Genomic DNA, 12,705 nt, shown 5'->3' on the forward strand with positions numbered 1-12,705 from the left:
GCCCTGTCTGCATGTGCCTTTGGGAAGAGAGGATAGTTAGGTTTGGTTTCAGGAGATGTAATGGTGCTTAACTGTTTATTATAACAATTTTAAATTATGGATGGCATTTATATCCTCCCTGTGAAAGGTTTAAATCAATCCAGAGTAACAAAATCAGAGACTCAGACAACAGATCCATGCAATTAAATTTAATTATATATAAAAAATTAGGGAATAGGTAAAAAAAATAATATGTCAAAGTCACAACAATTTTTCGTGGTCACGAATCACACAACCATAAACCAATACAAAGGGCACAGACACAGAATGTAAAGGGTTTATTCACTTGCTGATAAATAATTGATAAATGAAATAATCCACTTCAGTGAAGCCTACCTTTTTTTTGTATTAGTATTTATTTTATTGAATTTAAACCTGCATTACAGTATAAGTTCTTCAGTCTCACAAAGACCAAATATGACCAAATGCTTTCTAAAAAGTGTGATGAGTGCTCAGAATGAAAGATGGAAGGGGATGCTGATCTAGATCCTACTTGAGGGCCAGCAGATGTTCAGTGCTGAAGGGAAGAGGCAGCTATTGCAAATTACAATGGTTGATGAGAACCCCATAAATATCTTCAGTCCTTCAGTATTTCTGCTTCTTCTGTGTAACCATTAATGACCATAACAGTAAATTTTCTGCTGTTTTATAATGAAATGGCTCTTCTGCATGTACAGAGAATATATGGCTCAATCTGACATACATTCTTCGTTAGGTGCTGACTGGGAAGCTGTGCCTCGATGGCATGGAGTCTACACCAAAGCCTCCAGAGGTCTAAAGAGGATTAAGTCCACCTAACAAGACAAATAGGATATGAGCATTACAAAAATCCAAATCTGATGTGTAGACTCCAGCAAGTTCTTATAATCTTTGCTTTCTTTCAAGCTCTTTTGTTTTGACAGACTATAAGTAAGCATCATTCTTCCATACAAAAAAAAAATGACAGATTTTAAGACATCCTGGTGCATATGCCCTGAAAAAACTTGCAGCTAGTATACAGCTACACAGTGACATTTTACCACACACTTTTTTGCTAGGAAAAAAAATTGAGTGCATGCTACTTTAGTGCAGAAGTCCACATCTTAGCCTCGCAAAGTAACAAAGATCAGCCAACAGAGAGCATAACAGTTTTTGCATAATAAGGTGTGTGGGAGCATATCCATAGTGTACAGCAAGATAGGTCAGGTTTGAAGCCTTCAGGAAAGTTGTAAATAAAACTGAGAAAGAGAGCACAATGAGAAGCAGTGTGTTACTTGCACAGTATTGTTTCTCTTGGGCCTATAAATTTTGGAAGCATTCATCGAGCTGATCTGAAGCCAGCTGGATTCTGATGATTTTTAACCTCAGCCTCTCAGTTTCTGAAAATGAAAATACAGAAAACTTCTGCAAGATGGTACAGCGGTCCTGTGAAGACTGGAAGGTGGTCAACCCTGCCCTTAGCCCAGTGTAACAAATTATACTAAATAAATGAAACATTGTCCCAATAAGCTAGCATGAAAAGTTCAAGCTAGAAGACTTTGATGAAGATGCAACGAAAAAGTAGGTATCTGATGCCCAGTCCTGCTGGAAATAGCACCGAGTCGTTACAAGCTTTTGCGTTCTACTTCACAAAGAGAAGTCTCACCTAGCTCTTCTGAATTCACAGGAAAATTCCTATCCTGACACCTCCAGCCATATTCACACCCTCTGGACTTTGGGGAACTTCGTATGAGAGCTTTTTTTTTTTCTGTGTGTGTGTGTGTGTGTATCTGTATGTGCCTTAGCTGTGTTCCATCAGAAGCAGGCTGGCTTAACATCCTCTTGCCAGGCACCAAGGGATGGAGACGGCAGGGGACGGGCCCCCCTCGACCAAATATTCCCGCCGATGGCATTTGCAGGACCGAGGCCAGTTTCTGGCGGGAGGCAAAAAGTCCCGGCCAACCCTCGCTGCCCGTGGGACCCCGGCCACCTCCCGGAGCGCTGGTGCGGGCGAGGACGGGCGGTGGGTCCGCGGATGAGGGTGTGGGTGCGGGTGCCGGGGGCGGGCGCGGTGCCCGGAGCGCGGCGTGTCCCGCCCCGCGGGGTGCCGGGGAGGGGTGTCCGCCGCACGTCACCGCCGCCCCCGATAAATGCCCGGCGGGACGGGAGCCGCCAGGAGAAGCGCGGAGCTCCTCGGGGCGGTGGCGGGGGCCAAGCGGAGGCCGGCGGGGCAGGCAGCGGCGGTGGCCAAGCGGAGGCCGGCGGGGCAGGCAGCGGCGGTGGCGGCGGCTGGCTCAGTGGCAGCCCCTCGCCGCGGCTCCGCTGCTGGACACGTCGGCGGCCGCCGCAGCGAGCGGAGCGAGGCCGTGCCTGAGCCCCCCGGCCCCGGCCAGGGCCTGGCGAGGAGGTGGGCGGCGGAGGGAAGCTGGCTGCGGAGAGAGAGGAGGCAGGCGCCGCCGCCGCCGGAGGGGTAAGGGCGGGGGCGGGGGGTGCCGGCGGCTCCCCGCAGCATCCACCTCTGCTGGGGGAGCGGCGGGGTCCCCCGGTCGGGGAGCGGCTCCTCGGGACCGGCTGCCCCAAGGAGAGCGGGGCCGGGGCCGGGGCCGGGCGGAGGCGCGCTGGGGAGAGGCCGGCTCTGCTCCCTTCGCCTCTTTTTGTTTCTCTGCCGGCGGCTGGGTCCGGCGCGGTCTGCGTGGCGGGATTCACGGGTTTTCACCCAGGGTGAGGGAGTGACCGTGGCTTTCCTACCTATAGTATTCAGACATGTAATAGGCGGTGTTGGAATGTTGCGTTCTTGGAAGTTGTACTACTTTTTCAGAGTTATTCGTACTTTCCTTTGTTTCGTGAACAGAGTAGCCCCCTCACCCCCCATTTTCTTGTCCGAGTTTAATACCTTTAGTTTGATTAGATTTTTTTGGAAATCGTAAAACAAAAGCTTGAATCAAAGTCATATTTTGAAACGCACCAATGGGAAGATAATTCATAGCAACTTCATTATGTTCTTCAGTTAACATTTTGGCAATGAATGCAGGCCTTTTAACCTTTTTTGTTCTTAAATTCCAATATTGGAAGACCTTATCTAGTATTTACTGGTGTCTGGCTCCTTTTAAGTAGATGTGAAAAGCATGTTTTCTTGAAACCAGGCAGTGAAATATGCACTCCAGTGTGCTTTATAAAACCACTTGAACAAACTGAAGTTTATGAGGTTGGAGATGAGCTACCTTCCCAAAGCAACAGCATATATTTACTAGAGTAAAAGAAGTGGCACCCCTGTTTCTCCCCCTAAAACAACAGTGACAAACTCTGTACAAACTACATTTTCCATTGCTTACTACGTTCATGCGGATCAGTGCATCAGCTTCCAAATTACATTGCTCTCTCTTATGCATTTACAGCCAACAGACCTGGAAGAAAGACTTTGTCTTGGAGCTAACTCCTAATTATTTTGAGATCATTCATCATGAAGTATGTAGTACAGGAATGGCTCAGAGTAACTACCTTGCTATGCATAGCTCAAGCAGTTTCTGCAATGGTCCTTCCCAATGCCACGCTCTTAGAGGAACTTTTGGAAAAGTACATGGATGAAGATGGTGAGTGGTGGATCGCCAAGCAGAGAGGGAAAAGGGCTATCACAGACAGTGATATGCAAAGTATCTTGGATCTTCATAATAAATTACGGGGTCAGGTGTATCCACCAGCTTCCAATATGGAATATATGGTAAGGAAAAAAATGATAGCGCCATGCAGAATGAAATGTTCTTAGAATAGTTACTGTCACTATAAAAAAGCATATTTTTGATCTTAGCTTTCTTGTTTTCTCATTTAAAGCACCTGTTACTTGTTGGGTTTTTTTGTTTGTTTGCTTTTTTTGTTTGTTTTTTTTTTTTGTACAGGGGTGAACTGGGAGATAAAAATGCGTGTTTATGGATCAAGTGTCATGTTCTACTGATACTAAAAGATTTAATCTCTCTTAACTCTCCTGACTTTAAGGGGGAATTACTCAGTGTTAGGGGCCAATTGCCAAAATTGCATTACTCAAAATAATTGCTTGTGACCTAAGTTACCATCTAGCATGAGTACCAAATTATGAAGTTTCAAAATAACATGGATTCTCTCCCATGCTTCTAGGTTGGATGGAATTTCTGAGCAAAATGAAGCTCCTATAACAAGAAAGTCTTCTATTTGAGTTGGCATGTGTAACTGGACTGGAGTCCTGTGTTTAACAGATTAATAATGTAATACATAATTTCTGTTTGTGCTTTTCCCTTAAGAAGCTTCTATATTTGGTTTGTTACTAGTAGACTTAAATCTCCCATGTTTTTCAACTTCAATTTTTATGCCACAGTGCAAGGCTAACTCAGTCTGTCAGGTAAGATCAAATTAGGTCAAATAAGGTCTTTAGAGCTTTTAAGTAGTCCAGAGATCTAAGAAGAATGGGCAACTTTTCTTCTATATTTGTGTTGCTGTTGAAAAGCTCAAATCTTTTTCCTCTGTTCACACTGTGTATTATTTATCTGTCCAGACACCAGAGAAATATCACTACTGTAGGTTGAGTTGTTTATGCCAAACATTAGACGTCTTTCCTGACACTTTCCATTGTACAATATGTCATATGTCATATGACATATTGTCATATGAATTCATTTCAAGATGTAGATATCATTCCCACTTTAGAATGATGTCACTCAGCTTGGAGATCTGATTGAACTGAGCATGTATACGTTCTGGAGATGCCATGCTTTCTTAAAATATCAATAAAGGTAGTTTAACTTAAGTTACATATGAGTGTTTCTATATTTAAGTAGGAGCCATCAGTTTTACCACATTTCATCTCCAGACAAAAGTATGGTTATATCTGGAAGCCCTTTAATCCTTTCACTTATGGTCATCTGTACATATCCTAAAAGTTAATTTTCTGTTTCGACTTCTTCAGACCTTGTAAGACCTGTTTGTTCTCAGTCACTCAGGTCAAGTTATTTCTGGAAAACTTAAGAAGAAGCTGTCCAGCTTTTTTGTCAAACAAGAATAGGGAAGACTGTATTATTTTCTCACATTAAAATACTGCAAAGCTTTTTCCCAGGATTCTATAAAAGCGTAGCTTTGATTTTTTAGCTATGTGCCTTTTTCCATACCTAATGCCATGTGCCTGTGTTATATGTCTTGGAAAGAAGGGTTTGTTGTACTCACTGGGGTAAGATTTTCGACAGCTGTATTCTTCAAAGATTCCTCTTGCACTGCACACCCTTTGGCCTAGACTTTGTGTTAGGTCTACATCTGGAACAAGTTGTTTTGATTTTGTTGTTTTTTCTGTGTTCCCCAATGACTGCTAACCCAGAGTACAAGTAGCATGGAAAAGAGATTACTCAATTTTAATGTCAAGGAGATATTCTTGTGTCCCTTTATTTAGAATGGGACAGCAGCTTTCAAGTGGTGTTCAATTTTGGTGTAATATCCAAGGAAATCATGGACTGGCATGGGCAAGATTTTGGGATTTCTGAATGCCAGGGGTTTAGTCAAAGGAATGGAGACAGATTTGGGGACAGGGACCCATGAGGAGGGCTTGGAGGGACGCTGAAAGTTTCTCAATAACTTGTTGAGAAAACAGTGATATGAAGGGAAGGAGCACTGGATGAATAGATACGGTTAGGAAAGGATCTCTGACTCTGGGCAGACAAAAATTGGGAACGGAAGTTTGTGGAGGGAAGTTAAGAGCAGAGGAATTTGCTGCAAGGCTATTAAAAAAGACCAAACTTGGGAGTGAGTGGGAAGGGAGATTGTACCTGAAGGAGGCAGGTGGGAGTTAGTACTGAGAACCAAGAGGATGGCTTAGGAGGCAACAGAAGACTTCTGCTTCTTGAACAGAAGGAGAAAATGATGGGATTTCTAATTGCTTGCACATACACATTTTATGATACAGTCTGTGACTGTGTGATTGTCCAATTTCTTTTGGACAGGTGTGATAAAGGAATCAGGGCTGTTCTATTGTTTAGTAAGAGTGAAATTTACCTACAAGATCTTAAATGTGTTGTGGAGCCACAGAATGAATAGTAAAGAAGGAGCAATACAGGATAGATCATTAGGGAAGCATGATTCATGAAGGAGACTCCATTGAAAAAACTAATATCTGGTCATTACCAAAGTGCACATATGCAAGAAATAAACAGCAGACACAAACTTCATTCTATCATTTCATCACTTCTGGCAGATACAGCAGTATAACTGTATCTGCTAGTATATATAGCAGTAATAGTTATACTATTATTATACTATTACTGCTATATATACTAACAGATACAGTTAGTATAGTGTAACTATAGTATAGTATAACTATAATAATATATATATAATAACAATAGTAATAGTATAACTATTACTGCTACCTTTTTGTCCATAATTAAACCAAATGCCTGCTTTGGCACCTAATATTCACTATATTTTTCTGGATGCATATTAATAATAGGTCAGATAAGTTTCACTTTTCCAGAAAACGAGATAAGCACTCTTAGATCTGGTTTTCCAAGGGTCTGTGGCCTCTAGATCAGTTTCATGAATGACACCCAAGTGTTCAAACACCCAAATGTTGATAGATTTAAAGCTGTACTTGGCTATTTTTGTAAAACAAAGGGTGAGCATAAATGAGGATGTTTAATGCAAAAAAAGTTTCCCTGGACAGACCCACAACACTGAAAAAAAATCCTTGCAATGTGACACATTAGGTCTCACCATAGGTGACTTCTGGTATTCTAGAACAGGAAGACTGGTCCTCTGAATGTTTGCTTGATGTTTAGTGAACTAGGTAACTACAGCTGAAATACTTCTGTCTATTTTGAAGTGCTTTTTTAGTATAGAAACAATAGCAAGAAAAAAAATTATCCTGTTATGGCCAGAATCACATCACTGCAAGCTGCCCCTTGTAAAACCTTTTCTTTTAAATAGAGATAGCTTTGCTTGTGGAAGTGAATTTTTATTTCTTGCTGAATCTAACTGAAGATGATCAAGGTCCAGGTAGCTCAATGGTATACTTGTCTCTCTAGGAGTCTCTCGTATAGTTCAGAAGTTTCAGATCTCCAAGAGTACTTGGAGCTGGGAGAAGGTATGTGGGGGCTGCATGTTCTCAGTCCACTCTGTGCAAAAAAACAGGCTAACCCAACACATGGCTTTGGCTGAAATAGCTCTGTCCTGCTCCTGCCACTGGTATGTGTCTGAGTTGATTATGAGATTGATAGAAATACTTAATGAATTAGATTACTTTTTAGATGAATTTATTTTATTTATTTTTTTTCCTCTCTGTGTCATGAAACTGGATCCCCACATGGCTGAATCAGATGAGTAGCAGCTCTGATAAAAGAGGTTGGGAATGCAGAGCTAAGGAATGGAAGGGATGAAGAACCACACTTGCTTCTATGCCTTACTTACAAAGTCCACCCTTACCTTTGCAAGAGCCACAGGGCTAATGCCATATTTAGTTTAAGTTGTGCAGAGGAGAAAAGATTTTGAGGATGATCTCCAGCAAATAGCAGCTTGATTCTAGTTTGAATTTTTTATTTCAGAAAGGAAGACAGGTTGAATTACTGATTTTCTCTTTAGCTATACACTGTCCTTTTATGCCTTGAAAAAGGGTACTGGGCTATCAGGGTTCAGAGACCTAAAGTTACTAGCTGCAAGATTGAAGATTCATAGTAGATACATCTAATGAACAGAACGTTCTCACGGTTATCTGGCTGAACTTGCAGATGGAAAGTTCATCTTCCCAAGTGCTGTGCCTCTGGTGGTGAGCAGTGACAGCTTCCTTGGGTAAGAGGATAAGACTGGAACATGTGAACAGAGAAAATTCCAGCAAACAGCAGCTTAGGGACTTCCTAAATCTTCTCTTGTACTTTTTGTGTCCAGCAGTCTTTGGTGGAATTTTCTTTTATGAATCTGAATGCTTTCAAGTTCATTTGTATTCTTTGAGTCCATGGCATCAAGTTGCAAAGCTCTGTAAATTTAATTATGTACTGTACTTTCTTGCTTTAAACTTTAACCTTCATTTGACACTGTGTTTTTTTTAATTGTGAGAAATAATTTCCTCAGCTGAAGAGCCCTACTCTTCCTTGGAAACTGTTCTGTCTGAAAAGCTATGCCATTTTGTTTTCCTTGTCTATCTGCTGTGGTTCTGCTGTCTTTCTTTTAATTCAAAGGGAACATACCAAACTGTTCATAGTTATGGCATGCTGCAAATTGATATACTATTATTTTTATTTTTTTCTCTTCTTAATAACTTCCAGCATTCTTTTGCTTTTTGTCTGCGGCTAAACTAAAGTCAGTATTTTCATACACTATTTGCAGTGGCTCCAATATCTTTCTAGTGTGCTGAGAGATCATTTACTACACTACAGTGTATGTATAGTTGGCTGTAATCTCCAGCAGTGTCCAATGGAATGCTATAATTTTTTATTCCAGTCACTTAGTATAAGTGTATAGCCTATCTCTTTTATTTTCCTATCTTGTTTTTAAGTACCTTGAGTAGTTAATACCATCTTGCATGGGGTTTTCTTGAGCTGTTGTGAAGAAGGTATAGAACAGAGGACACATCTTGCAGAGAATATGAAAAATTATTTTATATTCTAAATCTTTTTTTTCTATCTTTATTTCCTTTATCTCTTGACAGCTTAATTTTGTTCATGTATTGCTTTTTAAATAACTCAGTAGTAGCTTCATGGAAACCCTAACTACACAACACTTTTCCACATGTGATACCTCCAAAGCCTAATATATTTGGGAGGAATTAATGATATCCTTATATTTGATACATTTTAAAACTTGTGTTATGTAATTATCCAAGTTAAAGTCAGTTTTTAGTCTACAGTTTCTCAGGATCTACTGGAGGATTTTTGAAAATATTAACACACATGTTCTGTTTTTTTGTTAGTGTGGTGATGAGGTTATTTAAGAGAGACTTTGTACCACACAGTAATTCAGAAGTTTCATGATCAAATTCTTCCAGATTCTTAAAGAATATTGCCTGGTCCTGGCAATTTGATAGTGTTATTTTTTCAGTTTTATCTAATGTTTCTTAAATCTAGTATGGATCCTCCAACTCACCTGCTGTCTCTTTCTCCATGTAGATGATTCTGGTGTGAGAATCAGTGTAAACTCCTCTATAGGGAACAGCAGGCCAACAAATTCAGTTAACTCCTCTACAGTGGCCTTAAAAGGACCTTATAATTGCATGTAAGACCATTAGTTCCTAGACCTCTTCTTTCAATGCTACAAGTCATTGAATTGTCAACATTATGACTTCAATAGAAAAAAAAAAAGTATTTCTTGAAATTATGATGAACAGTTTGTTATGAAAATGTATGTTAAGTGCACTCTATATGTGTGTTTCTCCTTCCATATACTGTACACAATTGTTTCCTAAGAAAGACAGGAGAAAGGAACTTTTTCTTTTTGGTGTGCACAGGAATTTAACAGCATGAAAGAGAACAGAGAGGGATGACATTTCCCTTCTGCCCTTCCAAAGCACCCAAACAACACTTATCAGTGTTGGATAAATTACCATCCTGGGCCATTGACACCAGCAGAGCTTTCATACCCTCTATGCATTTGGGGTACATCTATGTGGAGGAAATATCTGAGCTGATGCTGACACCTTAAGCCAACTGCTGCTGGCGGGGGTCAGTCTGACCAGAGCAGCTCTATTCCTCTACCCTTTCTGACCTCCTCTGGGCCTGCCCAGCCTCCCTCAGGTTAGAACTAGCCTTTAAGACAAACCCATAGAATCATAGAATGACTTAGATTGGAAGAGACCTTAGAGATCATCTACTCAAACCTCCCTGTCATGGGCAGGGACATCTCTCATCTAGACAAGGTAGCTCAAGGCCTCGCCCAACCTGGCCTGGGAACCATCAGGCTTTTAATTTACTTGTCAATGTATGCAATAATCTCAGAATAGACAAGACAATAGATTCTTTCTGTGGTTTAAGTAGTTATTTGGTGTATTGACTTCAGACAACCTTACTACCCACTCTACTGTCATCAATCCCTTCCTTTAAATAAGTATCACACTAGAGTCTGTGACCAGATCAGGAAATCAGTACATTGGTGTGTTGTTCATACTGGATTGATATGAAAGATCTTATGATACTCAGTTAGAAAGGTTTTTATTGCATTATTAATACATTCTTACTGGAGTGCAATGTGCTAATAAAACTTGAGAACTTCTTTTAGGCACTGTATCCTACAGCTTCCCAACCTCTTCATTTTTTTGGGGTAAGCATTATTTGTGTATCATGGAATGAATGTGCAAAAACTTATTTTTGGTTTTTTGGTTATCATGGTAAACTCTTTAAAAATACTCATTATTTGAAATGTGAATGTTGCATTTCCTTTATATTCAACCTGTTTCATTCCACAAACTAAAAGGACCCACCAAGAATAAAACTTCCAAAGCAAATTTGTATAATGACTTTATAGTGTATTCTATTTTAAACTTTTTTTAGAATTCATTCTTTCACTTTATACATATTTTCCCAAATACGTAAGTCAAACAGCTCATGTGAGATCTTTATTCCATGCATGTACCTTTTCTGTACCGAACAGTATTTTCCTATGTTTTCCTGGTTGATAAATAGCAGTGAATTTCAACCTGGTATTTCTTGCTACTTTAGCCACACACTGAATTTCTTTAATTACTGTAATTGGAGAACACCAGTGTCCTCTATGGCAAGCAAGTCTTTTCCCATTTAATTATTTTTAGTCTTTTAGACAGATCCTGCTGATACATAGTAGGAATGCTATGACAAAGCCCATGCCTTGCTGCTATGAAGTTTTATTTTGTAAACCTTGTGAAGAAAATATTATCTTCTGAGGGTTATTTTAAAAAAAGTTTGATTAGAATGATTTATTTAGTATAGCTGCATGGTTCTTGGGGGCAATAATGGATATGTATCTTACAGCAGTATTGGATCCATATTTTGTTCTTGAGGAAAAAAACATATTTGCTCTTACTTTGTGTTGGTATATTACCTCTGAAAGTCTGAGTTTGAAAAACTTGATAGCTTATTGTTAATAAGATAAGTTGATAACTTTGTTTAATACCATGAAAGTCACATTTTTGACTTCTGTGTCTTATTTTTTGGGAGGCTTGAAGGTTTGCCTCTCCATTTCTGTAACTTCATGAAAACTTCAGAAGAAACTCAAGAATGGCTGTAAATATTCATAATTTAGATTTTTCCTCATGCAAATTCCTGCTGAATTTAAATACAGGTCTCTGGGCTTTGGATCACATGAACATACAAGAGGAATGACCTCTTGCATAGATAAATGTTCATATCACAGGGAGTGAATAGGGATTGAAATAATTTTTTGGCTATTTTGTGATTATTTTTTTTTTTTTTTAGAACTTATGAGCTGCATAAGTCTGGATGTAGAGGTTTCTCTCTCTCTGTGTATCTGTCAGCTTCTACCTGAGATTTTTTTTGTCTGTAGTATACTTAGGAGAACTGAAACAAGCATTAGGAAACATAAAGGTAGGCCTTGTAGTGGCCATTTTGGTGAGTTTTTCTGTGCTGAACAGAAGTGCCCTGTTAAATTTCCTAGACCTTTCTGACAAAACTTTTTCATGTCTCAGTTTAGTGGGTCAGGTCCATTTTTCCTAAACACTTTAGGGAAACTTGATTAAAAACAATTCCCATTCCTTTTGAGCATAGAAGGTTTGCTTGTGGAATCTCTTAAGTGGCTGGAGAGCACTTTGGATGCCAAGAACAGAGCTGCTCTTTTCAGAGTGAACCTGCCTGCTTTCCCTCTGGTTTTCCACTTTTCTGCTCCACTTCAAAGGTTGGTGGAAGTGCTTCAGCTCCTTTGCCTGTGCTCAAAGGCTACTGACACTGCATCAAAGAACACAGGGACGTTGACTTATCCTCTTATTCTCTCTGGCTGTTTTAGCAAAGGATTGTGCACTGCAAAGTGGCCAAGAAAGCAAGTGGATAAGTCCACATTATGACTTTTATTGATGTAATGCCAACAACAACTAAGCAACTCCAAGTAAAGAAATAGAAAGTGGAAAGTAGCAGAAAGGCTCACTGTCTCAAAGTTAAGGGAGCCTTCCCAAAATAAAATAATTAGCAACACAAGAGGGACACTGTTCATCTCTTATTTTTACTGTCAGAGAACTTTTTCATCCCCTGTGTAAAGAAGATTATTAAAAATTAATCTGTAGTAGTAGAATCAGAGCATAAATACAAAATACAAACAGAACACAGAAAGAATAAATGAAATTTATAAAAGTAACTCCATTTAGGTTTCTTCATCTTCATGGTATCTGTCTGTGAATCTTCTTCAATGTAAGATTTTTTAAACTGGGAAAATAAAATATTTCTTAACATAATATAATTGAAATGTTAGATATTAATTTATCCTGTTAAATGTAAATACGGTTCTCAACCTTAGAAACATGAATCTTTAGGAAGACTACCTTCTGTCCATACAGAGAAGGACAATTTTTACTTTATTATGAAGGAAGATAACGAGTTCTTAAAATGAAGCTATTTTATATATTATGTTAAGTTTTTCTAGCTGCCTGATACCTATAGCAATATATTTGTCCTGATTGCACTGCTGGATATTCAAACAGTCATAAACTTCTTTAATAAATTTTCCAGCTCTTATTTTTTTATATTTTATTTAAACATTTCTAGCAGCAGTGCCAAGTCACGTATGATCGAT

At 39.5% G+C, this 12,705-nt stretch overlaps 1 protein-coding gene across 2 annotated transcripts in view; it reads left to right on the top strand.

Annotated features, from left to right (window-relative positions):
* Nucleotides 1-2,171: 2,171 nt before the first annotated feature.
* The window catches only part of CRISPLD1 (cysteine rich secretory protein LCCL domain containing 1), a 38,612-nt gene continuing 28,078 nt past the window's right edge, over nucleotides 2,172-12,705 (top strand). The window contains exons 1-2 of one of the 2 annotated variants that reach the window (XM_071737804.1): nucleotides 2,172-2,467; nucleotides 3,393-3,715. In XM_071737804.1, the coding sequence (XP_071593905.1) occupies nucleotides 3,458-3,715 (258 nt within the window). In that variant the 5' untranslated portion in view covers nucleotides 2,172-2,467; nucleotides 3,393-3,457. Of the gene's footprint in view, nucleotides 2,468-3,392; nucleotides 3,716-12,705 lie in introns of those variants that run through there. The other variant, XM_071737805.1, reaches the window with a different exon arrangement.

The sequence above is a fragment of the Heliangelus exortis genome, chromosome 2 (assembly GCF_036169615.1).
Source record: "Heliangelus exortis chromosome 2, bHelExo1.hap1, whole genome shotgun sequence".
Classification (NCBI taxonomy): Eukaryota; Metazoa; Chordata; class Aves; order Apodiformes; family Trochilidae; genus Heliangelus; species Heliangelus exortis.